This window comes from Perca fluviatilis, chromosome 20 (genome assembly GCF_010015445.1).
Source record: "Perca fluviatilis chromosome 20, GENO_Pfluv_1.0, whole genome shotgun sequence".
Lineage (NCBI taxonomy): Eukaryota > Metazoa > Chordata > Actinopteri > Perciformes > Percidae > Perca > Perca fluviatilis.
This window is the reverse complement of record NC_053131.1, coordinates 35481170-35494864: the sequence shown is the minus strand read 5'-3', so window position 1 is coordinate 35494864 and position 13695 is coordinate 35481170. Positions and strand designations below refer to the sequence as shown.

The following is a 13695-nucleotide window of genomic DNA, read 5'->3' as shown; positions in this document are numbered from 1 at the left end:
CTGTTGGATCTGGTGGATCTGATGGATCTGATGAAACACATGGACATATATCAAATCACACTAAATCATGACCCTAACTCAAAACCTACCATTAAACACAAACAGACCTAAAATCTAAATCACTTCTATTTAATTCTAAAACTGACCTGAAACACTTCAACATGAAGACATATTTCATTTGTACATCACACAACATCATTAGTCAAACATCTCCTGTTACATATCTCTGTTGTGGGGTTTATCTTTATCTGAATTGAGGCTCTGAGGACAGAGACTGTATTATAGATTATGAAGTCCTCTGAGAATAATCTGTAGGAATAAAACTGAGTTGACTTTGGGGTGTTGGTCCTCCTGCACTTGGGGGTGGACCATATCTCTCTCTATACTGTCATGATCCTGGGTTCATTTTAATAACAATAATAATAATAATACATTTTATTTATACAGTGCTTTTCATGGTACTTTAAGTTTCCTGTTTAATTTTAAAGGTTTCAATTCCCATGTTTCATGTCTTGTTTGACTTCCTCCCTTGTGTCATTTCCCGCCTTTGTGATTGTCTACCCCGCCCTGATGTGTTTCGATACATTAATATGTTGAAATTATGGTTATGGTTGTCTGACAGATGTTGTGTAGTCATCAGCTGATCATTTTCAGTCAGTTTGGACCAATCATCTTCTCCACATCTGTAAACAGTCAGCTTACCTGAGACGGTGAGAGAGAGCAGACAGCTCTCAGAGGAGAAGTTATGAGAGAAAACATAGAGGTGATAAACACAGCTGTAGTTTCCTTGGTGGGCGGGCTCTGCAGCAGGAAACAGGAAGGGGGGGGGTGGTGTGGGGGGGTTTTTTTGGGTTTTTTTTTTTTTTTTTGGGGGGGGGGGGGGGGGGGGGGGGGGGGCCTCCCTTTTTTTTTGTGTGGGGGGGGGTTGGTGGTTGGGCCCCCACCCCAACCCCCTTCTTCTTCCCCTTCAAACCCCCGTCCGTGGCAGCAGTGATTGAGAAGTGTGAGAGCTGATGTAGCAGGAAAAAAAAAAAGGAGGAAAAAAAAGTCTGAAAACACAGAGACACACAGACATTGTGAACTTGTCAGGCCTAGCAACAGTACAATATATATTCTGTTCTCTATCTCTACACTATTCTGTTCCTTCTGCTCAGGTACTCCACAAGATTTGCTCTCCACACAGACATGTTCAAATGTGTTATCTCTTTCTTATTTTTCAGAGAAAATCTGTTACCCAGAATAAAAACCGACATACAGACATACAGTATAGGTTTCAAATCTACAGATACATATCTTGGTGTATTTTTCATATATACAGATACGTATATACACACACATACACACACACACTGTTTACATACAGTATACATTGGTGTATGTTTCATATCTATCTTGGTGTTTGTTTCATACACTCAAAAAAATAACTCTTTGCAAATCATGGAAAGGATTTCCACATGATTAACTTGCTTTATTTCAGCATTATGCAATTATGTTATTCCAATTTAATGTACTTATGTTGGGTCAACTTAATTTATTAAGGTTGAGGTTCAACTTATTTACTATGGTTGGGCACAGCTTAATTTAATAGTGTCAACCCAACTCATTTGCAATGTTTTGGACCAACTAATTTACTTAATTTGCATTCAACTTAATAAAATATAGTTGATCCAACTTATTTTACAGTAGTACAATTACACTTGTTAATAAAGTTGATCCAATCTATGCAATTTATGTTAGCCTAACAAAGGCGCTTAATGCTGAAAGAAAGCCATTTAATCACGTGGAAATCCTTTCCATGATTTAATTACATTAATTCAAAGAATAGCTTTTGAGTTTTAATAAATTAAAACCTTTTTAACAAACTCTAATGGTGGAAACAACACACAACAAATAAGAAAAGGTGCAATCAAATTGTATTTCCAAAATTATCATGCACATTGTTTTACACAGTGCAGTTGCTTGTTGATAACACAAGGAAATACATCTCAAGTCTGTTATGAGAATACAGGGAAATGGGCCCTCTCACTCGCATCCCCATTAATCTACTCTTAACATTTGCACTTTGTACATCTTGCACCTGTGGTTTTATATGATGGTGAACTCACACAGACGTTAATAAAAAACATTTACCAAAGTTAGAACATATATATATAATATATATATATTTTTACATTGAAACATGACATTGAGACATTTTTTAAAGAAGTTTCAACAATGTCTACAGTAAGGTTGTCATCAAGGGTAAAAACAAGACAAATGGAGATCTTACAATCAAGTTTAACTCCCGAAATATGTAAATGTTTAAACTTAAAAAACTTAAACATAGGTTAGTCTTAATTTTGTTATGAGAAACTGAAAAAATAATTCAGCATACAGCTTACCTTAATTGCCAACAGACTGGACCTTGAATCATAGAACATTTTTTAATAAAAACCGAGCACAAAAAAAACCCAGATGAGCTGAACACTGATATACTGGAAAATGGGGCCCTGTCTTTATACTCACATTCCTCTTAAAGATTTGCACTTACTAACACCTATAGTTTAATGTGCTGGTGTACCTAAACAACAAAACAGAAGGTACAAGTTTTCTTATTGTTTTTTAGCCACTAGTGGGCGGTCTTGGACACTGTTTTTAGGATAGAAATCAAATTCCAAATATAACAAAGTAAATAAATCGAGTATCAGTAAATTTGCTCAACTCTGACAACTATAACTACTTTTAAATCTTGTTTTGGATTGCACAGGGTCTTTAAGGACTGATTATAGGTCAGGCTCTATGAAACTATCGCTAAAAAAAGTGTTGGTATAGTTTTCCTCAGGTTAGAATGATGGTGTAGCTTTTGCTATGGCGATGTTTCTTAACGGGAAAGCAGTGTTTTGAGAACTTGTCCTTTGTTGGATAGTTTGTTTCCATCCAATTCCATAATGATCTTCTGCAGAACCTCAAAAGTGTACTTGAGCTCCTGGGGGTAGCTCAGGTTTAGCGCGTAGACAAGACCCAGCAACATCACCACAGCAAAAGCTACGTTGCCCAACTCACTCATCACTTCCACCCCCTCCAGGACAATCTCAACATCCACGGGGTCATCGCCAGGCTCTGCACCTTCTTGTCGAATGACAAAGATTCCAAATACTGTCTCCGCTATGGCCATTTGACTGCTTTCATCGACATCCTGTGACAAAAAAAAAATGAACAAGGACAAAGATTTTACTGATGTGCATTACATGCATATTTATAGCACACAATCTTTACAGTATTACTGTAAAACAGCTATCACTAACTTCATCCATATTCATAATATAATAATGCAAATGTAATCAAATAACCAATTGACATTAAAATTGTTTCGCTGAGCCTGTGAAATACTTCAACAACTAAGCCATACCAAGGGCCTGTCTGTTGTAATCATGAGTTCAGTGTTAGTTATTCCATTCGAATAAAGGTATATTGTCTTATTAAAAGGAAAAAGAAGGAGTTAAAGTATGGTGTGTGTGTGTGTGTTATTGTCTGAGAGAAAGACAAGGAGAGAAGCTCCCAAACCGGCCCAGTTATTTCCAAAAAGATCAGTAATAAGTTACTTTACCTCAAACAGACATTTGATACACTGTTTTTGTTCACGTATAGAAGAATTACATGATGAAAAAAAACAGGCCAAAGAATTTTTATGTGGTAGTGAGTTTTTATTTAAGTCGCCTAATCATTTTACTTTCACAAACTCTCTTAACCATAAATGTAATTGCAACATCCATCATTATCCAATTATTTCCTGTCTCCGTCTGAGAAAGGTGAGGACTTCCCAAAAGTCGGTGTGTTTATACCCTCCCCCTTATTTAAGTGACCCTCCACAACATCAAGGGACTTGATTTGGAGTGACAATTGATAGTAAAGTTGTAGCAGGTAGGGGGCGGTTTGGGATTGCACTACAGTATGGTGCGTGTCACTAAGTGAGTGAGAGAAGAAGATATTTTTAATGGCCTTATCTTAACCTAATTAAATATAATGGGAACACACAGGAAACCCCATCCACTCCAACTCTGATAATCTCCATAGTGAACACATAAATTAACATACCAGGTATTGCTTCACCAGCTTCTCTGGATCTTCATTAAGGTACACGCAGAGACCTTTGAGGATGCATTCTCTTCTGACTTCAATACTGTCAGTCTTAATATAAAGATCAGAGAAAAAAAACAAAACACTATGAACACCATTTCAACAAACCAGCAGTGTAGGTTTACACACTTAAGAACTTTAAACTAAATTCACAGGAAGTCACAACATAAAAGTGTTTGCTAGTATTGTGTAGGGTAAATGTACCCATTAAGCCCAGGCACCATTTAAGCCCACTTGCAACTTTGAAGTCAATTTAAAAAAAAAAGACGTGGCTGTCTTACGCTACTCATTATTTCATCCAATCTAACAAGTTCTTAATTACACATCAGTTTTTGTTGAGAACCAATCACATTTGTCAATGTTGAGATATGCCAGCCTCAAAACTTTGGTGTTTTGGGACCCCTCAGAAGGAATCTATTTTCAACTATTTACATCCACTAACTTGGTAAGTACATTCATATTATGTAAATTGAGAGATTAATGATTTGATTGTTGTGTATTATCAAATAGTTTTTTGCCAATTTGTACTATTTGATTTCATTTGGAAAGATGGGTTTTGCTAGTTAGCGTAGCGAGCTAATCACAAGCTCAAAATATAGCCATACTTATAGATACACTAACGAAGGATTAAAAATGTTAAGTATGTACACTAAATGTTTTCTGATTCATTTTACATCAATCTACAAATTAAGACACAATAAATGGTTTGGGTGGGCTAAATATTTTTTTAAAATGCCTTTTTTTCAAGGTGGACTTAAATTGTACAGTGAGCTAAAAAGCAGGTAGCGCAAGCCAACTTTGAATGAAAATACCTTGATAATTCTGAAAGTTTGGTAACAGAGGGACAACTATGATGGAAAGTTTACAGCATATTTCGATTCCAGGCATATCTTTATAAATCTATTTCATTTTGGTGTTAACATATCTTTATTTCCCCGGTAGTCACTGTAGAACCATTTAAGCCCAGTATGTTCCATTTAAGCCCATCTCATGTGTTTCAATAGGAAATTCCAGAAATGATGAGTTTGATAGGAATTTTTGATGTAAAGATTTGTAAGTTTGTCATTTTCACTGTAATCCTGTGACTTTGATATTCTTTTACTTTACTGACGTCATTAACAAGAGTACATCACAGATCACACACTGGCCAGAAGTATTGTTATGTAACCTAATTTGCATAATCATTTGATTACAGTGAGAAAAATGACAACAAAAAGGAAGAATTACAGCAGTTGTCCTAAAATCATCAAGGCATGTCGAAGGTTCATCCATTGTCGGGCTAACCTGCAGGGTGCTGACCCTTTTCACCTGGCAAACCACCAAGAAATCAAAATGCTGTACTTTATGAGCTGTTTTGCAAGTCATGTTTGATAGCTGATGTTAAAATGTTATTAGTGCAGGTGATGATGAGTTGGCAAAAGCATGCCAACAAACCTTTTTTTAAATACTTTAAAAGGTATAGTGGAGGATTATCCCGAATTTTAGAAAAGAACCGCCCTCTCCACTTTTTGAAAAAATGCACATGCGCAACACTCTACCTGCTCCCGAGAGGGAACGCCTATTAAACGTGTGCACGAGAGTGCACTGTTTACAAGTTGCTGTCGGCATGGCTCATACAAACCTACTTTCCCAAAGAAGATTTGCACTTTTTCACAAATTGAGATGTTTACCGTGTCTGCACGGTGCGTGACTTGTGCCAGGGCTAGCATCGCTAATCATAGCTTACATCAACTTTCACTAGCAGTGATTTTAAATGGATTTCTCCAAATAGCATGCCAAACTTTACCTGTTGAGTAGAAACTTCGCGACTGAGGCATCAGTGGGAAGCCCAACCTGTGCTTTTAGCGCACGCCAGCGTATGAAATATTCTCCCAAAAACACTCCGGTCTTGTTTCTTTCTTCAGAGGCCTTTCTCTTCTTGTCATACAATTCCTAGACACTTTTTCTCTTGCGACCCTCAGACATTTTGAAAAAACACGGTGAGAACGGCGAGCTTCAATGAATGGCTGAAACTGTAGCTCACTACCTATGCTCACCACACATATACACCTGAAAGTGCGCATGCGCAGAAAGTGAAAACTACCTAGGGACGAGCACGTACGACGGCCTTATGTAAACATATCACCAGAATGATTGACAACTAGGAGGACCAATAGTCTTGATGATCCACCCGGAAAAAGAAAATCCTCCATAATACCTTTAATATAATGAAATGTAAATGTTAATGTAAGACAGGTTAATGACTTAGTGTCAGTGTTTTTACTACTTTTAAAATTGTTATATTATCAATATAAAAAAAAAAAAATAAAACCTATGAATGTAATTTATCAGAATAATAATTGTAGTCTTATCTTTTTTATCAAGCTGCTCTTCAAGTCATGTTTGTAGTTTGATGATGGTCGTTATTGGTTCAAGTGACAAATTGGCTAAAGCAAGCCAAACATAAAATGAAATGGGTTTTTTAGATACTTGTTAATGTAAGACATATTATTGAATAAATATTTGGTGTTTTCACTAACTGTAAAATAATAATTACTTATATTTTGTCAATCATTTTTGTTGTTGGCTTATTTGGAACACATGTGGGCTTAAATGGTGCCACGGTACCAATTAAGCCCATGCCAGACTTTTGACTTTATTCATAAAATATCTTTATTTTATATGATAAAACATACACAAATAAATACATTTATTTTCAAATGAGAGATTAATCTTACATTTTAACAAATGATTATGTTAATAAACTATGTCAGTATTTGGGAAAAATAACTGAACTCAGATTTTGGTGGGCATAATGGGTACGTTTACCCTACAGCTTGGATGTATGTTAATCCCTTTGGGATAGTCTGTTTAAAAGTTATTTAAGACAAATCTTTACTATCATTAACTACTTTGTGTTTTCCTTTAATCATGTCAAGCTTCAAATTAATGTATCTTAACCTAGGTAACCTACCTGAAAATGTCACCTTAGACATCATTTTGCCTGAAATGTGTGAAAAACAGACCATTCCACTTTATATCCTTCAAGTTTTACAATAATCACAGTGGCCAATGTGGTAAGAATACCTGCCATCTCCATTTAAGACGGGACGATAAAAGGGACAGCTTTTGAGTGCTTTATGTCAGACAGTGCCCATGCTTTTTCTGTGCTTCAAAACTGCTTTCCAACAGATTCCAGAGTTTTATGATTTCAGAGCAGATTTTTCAGGATTAAATGATGCCCCTCACTCTTAAGCAATGACCCCTAATGGGGGAACAGATGTGGTGCTCAAAGTCATTTCTACAATAACCAAGTTTTAAGATTTTTGTCACTTTTATATTGTATCATACCTGGGTTATGGGTGCCATGATGGTCTTGATTTTTCTTCCTTGAACTCCACCTTTCTTGGTATACGTCTTCATCAGGTTTGCAGAGTGCACATCAAGCTCGGAGAAGAACTTTGACTCCAAATGGATCGTTGTGATTCTCTTGAACTCTGCACTCACCTACAAAAAAACATAACAAAAAAGGTAGACAAAACTCAGTTACCTTTTTGGTACACATTTTTAATAGCAGTTCTATCTGTTCAAGAAATGTAAATGCATAATACATGTATTTATCTAAATATTAGTTTCCTTTGGCAGAAGGCCAGCAAAGGCTGCTATTGCTTGCCTTCAGTAAATCCTCATCAGTTTGAGTAACCTCAGATTCTGTCAACATGTATTGTGACACATCCAGTGCAGTCATTCACTTACCTCACGCACATTGAAGAGAGCTGGCCACCTCGTTTTGAAATCAGCTATCATGGGGGCCTCCGCAACTACCTCTTGCCTTCTGAGTGCAAAGGTCTTGTCCATCATTGCCGCCAACTTGTGCACATTGTGTCTCTTATTTACTTCTGAGAGGAGTGCCACTCTTATCTCTTCTAGTGTCTCTGCTGTTTCACCGGCCGGATAGGTGGGGCAGTAATTCACTTCGGCTTTTTGGGCTTCTTTACACCATATGCTGGACTGCATTTGCTCTCAGGTTTGTGTTTTAAGGCATTCACAGTAACTTCTGGGCATCCAAGCCATCGGAGTTTTGTTCGGTAGTTAGCAAGTTTATACTTCAGGCTTGTCTTCCATCCGCCATACCCAGTCACTGAACCTGGCTCTTTTAAACATGGATGTGTAGTTACCAGAGCTTCTGCTACCTCATCAAACTCCCTGTCAGAGAGGTACACTTTGTACTTGACGATCGTTTCAGCTAAGCCATCAAGAATAGCAGATTTAAGTTTAGTATCAGGATTCAACAAAGCTCCAGTTTCTTTAAAAGCAGCATTGGCCCTGTCCAGCTGTAGCTGAGTATCATAAGCAAACCGGGGCATGGGAAAAACAATGGGCCAAGCAGTGGATCTCGAGGAGGTGGACTCAGGAGAAGACAATATGTCTGTATCAAATGAGCTACCAGCAGATGAAAGGGATGAGGAGTCATTGTTGCTGAGGTGGCAGCAGCTGAGTAGGGAGGGGGCGGGGTGCCACCAGGCTGGGAAGGTGCAACCGAGTTAAAGATGACCTTGATGGAGCTTTTGTCCTGGATGTCTGACATTGAGACCAAGTTGGTGAATTCATTCCCAAACTCAACATCCATGAATTGAAGCCTGAAGTCCCCATCTACTCCACATTGTCTCTTAATTTCCTGTATGAGTTTGATGAGAGTCTCTGGCATACCATCTGGAAGGATCAATCTCTGGGAATCATTTTCTCCAAGAATGATTCTGAGTTTCACTGGAGCAGCAATTTCACGACCGCCTGAATGAGGATATAGAAAATTAAGTTTAAACAAGGGTAATCTGATTTTAAAACACCAATGAGTACAAAAGTAGGGAATGCCATGCCGATTAAATATGGCTATGAAAAAATCCTGAAATAAATAAGAGAACTGTGATTTCATAATACCAAACTTATTCCCAAACTGTTTCACTTCCATTTTGCATTCAAATGAATGGGCCGAGATTATCAAAGCAGATCAAAGCAACAAGGCCAGGGCAGCACTACCACTACCAGTTGGTGTACAAAGACAAAAACGACGAGGAGAAGGAGACAGTAGAAAATAAGATGAGGAGGAGAATGATTTGAAGAAAGGTGCTGCTGTATGTGACTCTGTGCCATCCCTCTGCTGTTGCTTTGGTCTGAATCTGTACCAATTATGCTCCATTCATTTGAATATATGAAATCAAAATAAAGAGCTGGGAAATAAATGTGGCATTATGAAGTCACACTTCCCTGAAATAAGAGAGTCCATTGAGATCCATTCAATATTAAAGAAAACAAACCTTATGTTTATGTATCTTTTTAATGTCACCAGTCTTAGAGGTCCAACAAAGTAGTCTGCCAAAGGGTAGTCATCGGCCAGTTCAGCAAGTTCAATCAGAACAGTTTCTCTGATAGGATGTACACTCAGCTCAAACGCTCTGAAATGTTCCCTGTACCACCCAGAAAGCCTTCTCACCATGAAACACAGTCTCTCCTGAACAACACAAATCTGAAGAATCTCTCCAAAGTCAGGGAGTCCACTTGTAGAACCACTTGTAGAACCATGAGCAACTATCATCCCATTTCTGAAATGTACACCTTTGCTTGACACACACTTGGAAAGGTGAACTTCAGTTGTACCAGGGAAGTTCTTTTCAATAGTCTGAGCTATTTCTTGTTTCAAAACATCCAGAGGGACTGTTGAGACGTTTGTAACCTCTAGGGATGTTTCTTCAAAACTGGATGATCTCAAGTGATATGAAATCATGAGCTGATGCTTAGTGGCTAGCGAGAGGGGCACATTTTTAAAGCAATTGGTGTGTCGCACAACCTGCTTAAAAAAACTGTGTTTGGCCTCAAAACGCATTGTCCAGAGGCACACAAGAGGCCCAAACATCCTTATCAGTTGAGGATAGTGCTCCAAATAATGATGTTTTGGGAGCAGTTGCACACCAGGGAAGAGTTCTTGGTACTTTTGTCTGTGCTCAGAAATTTTGCCCTCAAGATAGGCAATGGACTCATCTGTGTGTGTTGGCGCAACCACAAGCTCTACAATGTCTTTTATATCCAACAGTATTTGCCATGCCATTTTACCCTCAGGCACCAGGTGCCCAATTATGAATGGGAGTAGTCTTATTAGAGCCCAATTTTCATGGGCGTTTCCACCTCCACATGTGGCCTATTTGTCTTGTCAGCCCACTTGTAAGGGAATTGCAGGATGGATTTGTTGAGGGTTTGAAGACTGAAATACTTCTTGGATATAAGCAATGCCAACTAGTGTGTGTGTGTGTGGAGCTAGCATGGTGCTAGCTCCACTGGCACTATGCCCTCAAACAGATCATGCATAATATCTGGAGGATAGCCTGTGTGAATGCTGAAGTGGGCAAGCGTTTTGGTGATAACACAATGTCTTTTCACCCCAAAACAGCTTGTACCATTCTCCTGAGCTGAGGTCACATGAGAGTCATGGAGATCTTTTGTCCTAAGGGTGAATGCACCTGATTTTACATCTTTTGTTTGGATGTCTGTTTTTGTTCCTGTGCAAAATCGGCAGATATATCCACAAGAAAAGCTCTCATTAAATCCTGCAATACTGTGAGCCCCCAAGTTATCTGCTGCAACAACCTGAATCGTACCTTTAACAAATCTGCCAAGTAATGGAATGAAAACTCCGTCTTGCTCCAGAGTTTTGAATGTCTTGAAGAAGAGGATGTAAGACATGGTCATAACCATACTTATTTACATCATCAGTTTTACACAACAATGCCAAGTAAATTGATGATAGTGATGAATATGAGCCTGGAGGCAAATTACTCAGTCCAGTAGATTCCACAAAGCTTACGTTTCCTGCGAGAAGTACCCGGAGGATTGCAAACCTCAAAATCATCTATGTATAAACGTAACAATATCTTCATCTCATCCCCTGACAGAAAAATGTTTTGCTGGAAGTGTGAACCATCCTGAGGAGATTTGTAAATGTGGTGTTCACCACTCGCCATTTTACTCTTCTGTGCTCTGTGGTTTTCATCTACCCTGTCCACAACATCTTTCTTAAAGAGTTGCTGCAAAGACTTCAGTACAGGAACATACTGAAAACTTCTGTTTTCTTTGGCATCAAGAACACATTCAATGGGTTCTACAACGTTAAAGCTTTCTTGATAATACTTGTTGCGGAGATAAGTTGAGCTTAAGGGACCCCCCCTTCTCTATGGCTTTGAGCAATGGATTAGAAGTGCAGAGAGCAGTTGCTACTTCTGTTACCGCAGACCTATCAGTTGTGGGACTATGTTTCTGAAATACCCCTTTAAGAATGTCAGTGGAGAGGGGTAATGTTGCTGAACTTAAGTAGTGCAGTTCCTCTAAGAACTCATCAATGTTTTTGCCTGGGACATGTGCAAAATGCTCTAACTTGCAACGCTGCTGCAAAATTATTCTCAATTACTTCAGGCAAGTTATTGGTTACATCTACATCACTATTTGAACATGCACTGTCTGCTTCAACTGCAGAGTCATCTTGATTGCCTGCATCTTCCTCAGGATTATAAGAGGATTCTTGTGAAACACGAGTGTTTCTAACTACGTCTGGCTTGAAATCTTTCAATGTATGTCGACTGTGTTTCCTGTTCTTGTGAGAGTGAAATGTTCCGTATACATTTGTTTGAAAATTACAAACCCCAAACATACAAGGAACAGTTTCATTACTCTTCAAATGAGTGCCAATGTGTGAAAAATAATCCTTCTCTGTAGGAAGATCACTACAAGTGCACAAATGACAACTATATGTTGACAATTCCTGTAGCTCCTGGGTGTTTTGTTTAGGATGGACTCTACTTAAATGAATGTGCAAAGCATTCCATGTCTTAAAAGTACATGGGCAGTTTAGGTGTGGGCATGGGTAACGTTGCATATGCCGGTGCTGAAGTCTAAAATGTTTTAGTAGGTCATATCTACCAGACAGAGATAGACTACACGCCTTACACTTCCACATCCCTCCCACACCCCCACCCCAATAGAAAAAGAAATCTAAACAAACTGGGCAAATACAGGTTTAGCTGGACCCTAGCATCATAAGCATGTCAACATTGGAATCAGTCAGTAAGACAAATTCACTGTTTTAGGCCAAAAATATTCATGTCTGGCAAAACGTACAAATAACCATTGAAATCACAAACTTGATGATGGCCGATGACCCCCTTCCCCAGTACTCATGTGGTTGGATGGCAGACAAGTGATGCTCTGAAAGAGATCCAATAAATTTACAACCATTAAAATATTTAATTTACAATCATTAAAATATTTATGTATCTGTACATGTATTCAAAAATATTGGTATAGGTCTCTTGATTGCAATGTGATAATGACCACTGCACACTAGAGCAAAACTAGTCAACGAAATGTTGTCTTTCATATTTCGTCTGTAACATAGGCATATTGTGTTGTTTTTATGATATATTAGGGCATATAAATGTTAATTTGCAGTTTAATACATTGCTTATACAAAGACATTTTATTTCAACATATTTCAGTCGATTTTTACTCATCTCAGTAGAGCATTATAGTTTGGTAAAAGCTGTTCATTTATTCACACACAGACGCGATTCATAAAACAGTCTTTTTGCGGTGTGCATACACTATTCCATATCGCGATTAGAACAAGCACTTAATAATAAAAAAACGTACTATTCAGTTGCTCCTCGAAATTAATTTAAACCAGCACTTCGGAGGTACATTTCTCAGGATTATTCCTCACAGCCTCGCAAAACGACGTAAAGTACTGTAATCTGATTAAACTTGTTGTATTTATCGAGTTGATGTGGGGGCGTTGAAACGTTTGCATGGATCGCCTCAGATCATTTGCGTTTGAATAACGCGTGGGCATGGTCACATTAAAAGATAATAAGCTATAATGAGAACGAGAACGACTGACATCTCTCTCTTTTCATACAGATTACATAAACAGAGAATATGTGTTTTTGTTATGAATCAGAGAATTTAAAAGTACACACTTAAATGATTATAAAGATATATTGCTCATGCCTGGGTGAATAGTATTCGCTGAGTTTTGTTTAAGTTTAGAGACGTGCTCCAAAAAAAAAAGTTCACGGTGACGGAGCCAGAAAGCACACCCTGTTTATTTTCTTTATTTTACAAAAGCACAATGTTTTATTTCGATTGTAAGTGGACACATAAAAAATAAGACATTTAACAGTTTATTTTTTCATATTTCTTAAGTCTGTATGACCAAAAATGACAGAGTATTTTAAGTCTATTTTGCTGCTATGTGGAAAAGAAATCGAGCAAAACCCAGAGCGACCCCAGAGAGTTTTAAGCCAAATAACATAAAATAATGTGTTGGACACCTACAAGCATATGGCAGGCAAAACGTGGCGCAAATGGTAGAGAAACACCTTGATTAACTGCGAGTCAACTATCGTCACGTTAGCTAACATGAATATGCTAGCATGACATTAACGGCATTAAGGAGTACAAAAATAACAAACATGCATGACCAAATTTTGCTTAAAATGATGGACAGTCTGCTGATGACTTTATACACATCGTTTTGTTTGCATTTAGATGGATGAA

At 38.0% G+C, this 13695-nt stretch overlaps 1 protein-coding gene across 5 annotated transcripts in view; it reads right to left on the bottom strand.

Annotated features, from left to right (window-relative positions):
* Nucleotides 1-1895: 1895 nt before the first annotated feature.
* Nucleotides 1896-13695, bottom strand: part of LOC120548640 (scavenger receptor cysteine-rich type 1 protein M130-like) — a 15764-nt gene continuing 3964 nt past the window's right edge. For 3 of the 5 annotated variants that reach the window (XM_039784989.1, XM_039784990.1, XM_039784991.1), the window contains exons 3-5: nucleotides 12259-12345; nucleotides 7852-8886; nucleotides 7471-7602 (exon numbers count right to left, since the gene is read on the bottom strand). In XM_039784989.1, coding sequence (XP_039640923.1) covers nucleotides 8384-8886; nucleotides 12259-12345 — 590 coding nt within the window. In that variant the 3' untranslated portion in view covers nucleotides 7471-7602; nucleotides 7852-8383. Of the gene's footprint in view, nucleotides 3176-4074; nucleotides 4168-7446; nucleotides 7603-7851; nucleotides 8887-9410; nucleotides 12346-13695 lie in introns of those variants that run through there. The other 2 variants (XM_039784988.1, XM_039784987.1) reach the window with 2 other exon arrangements.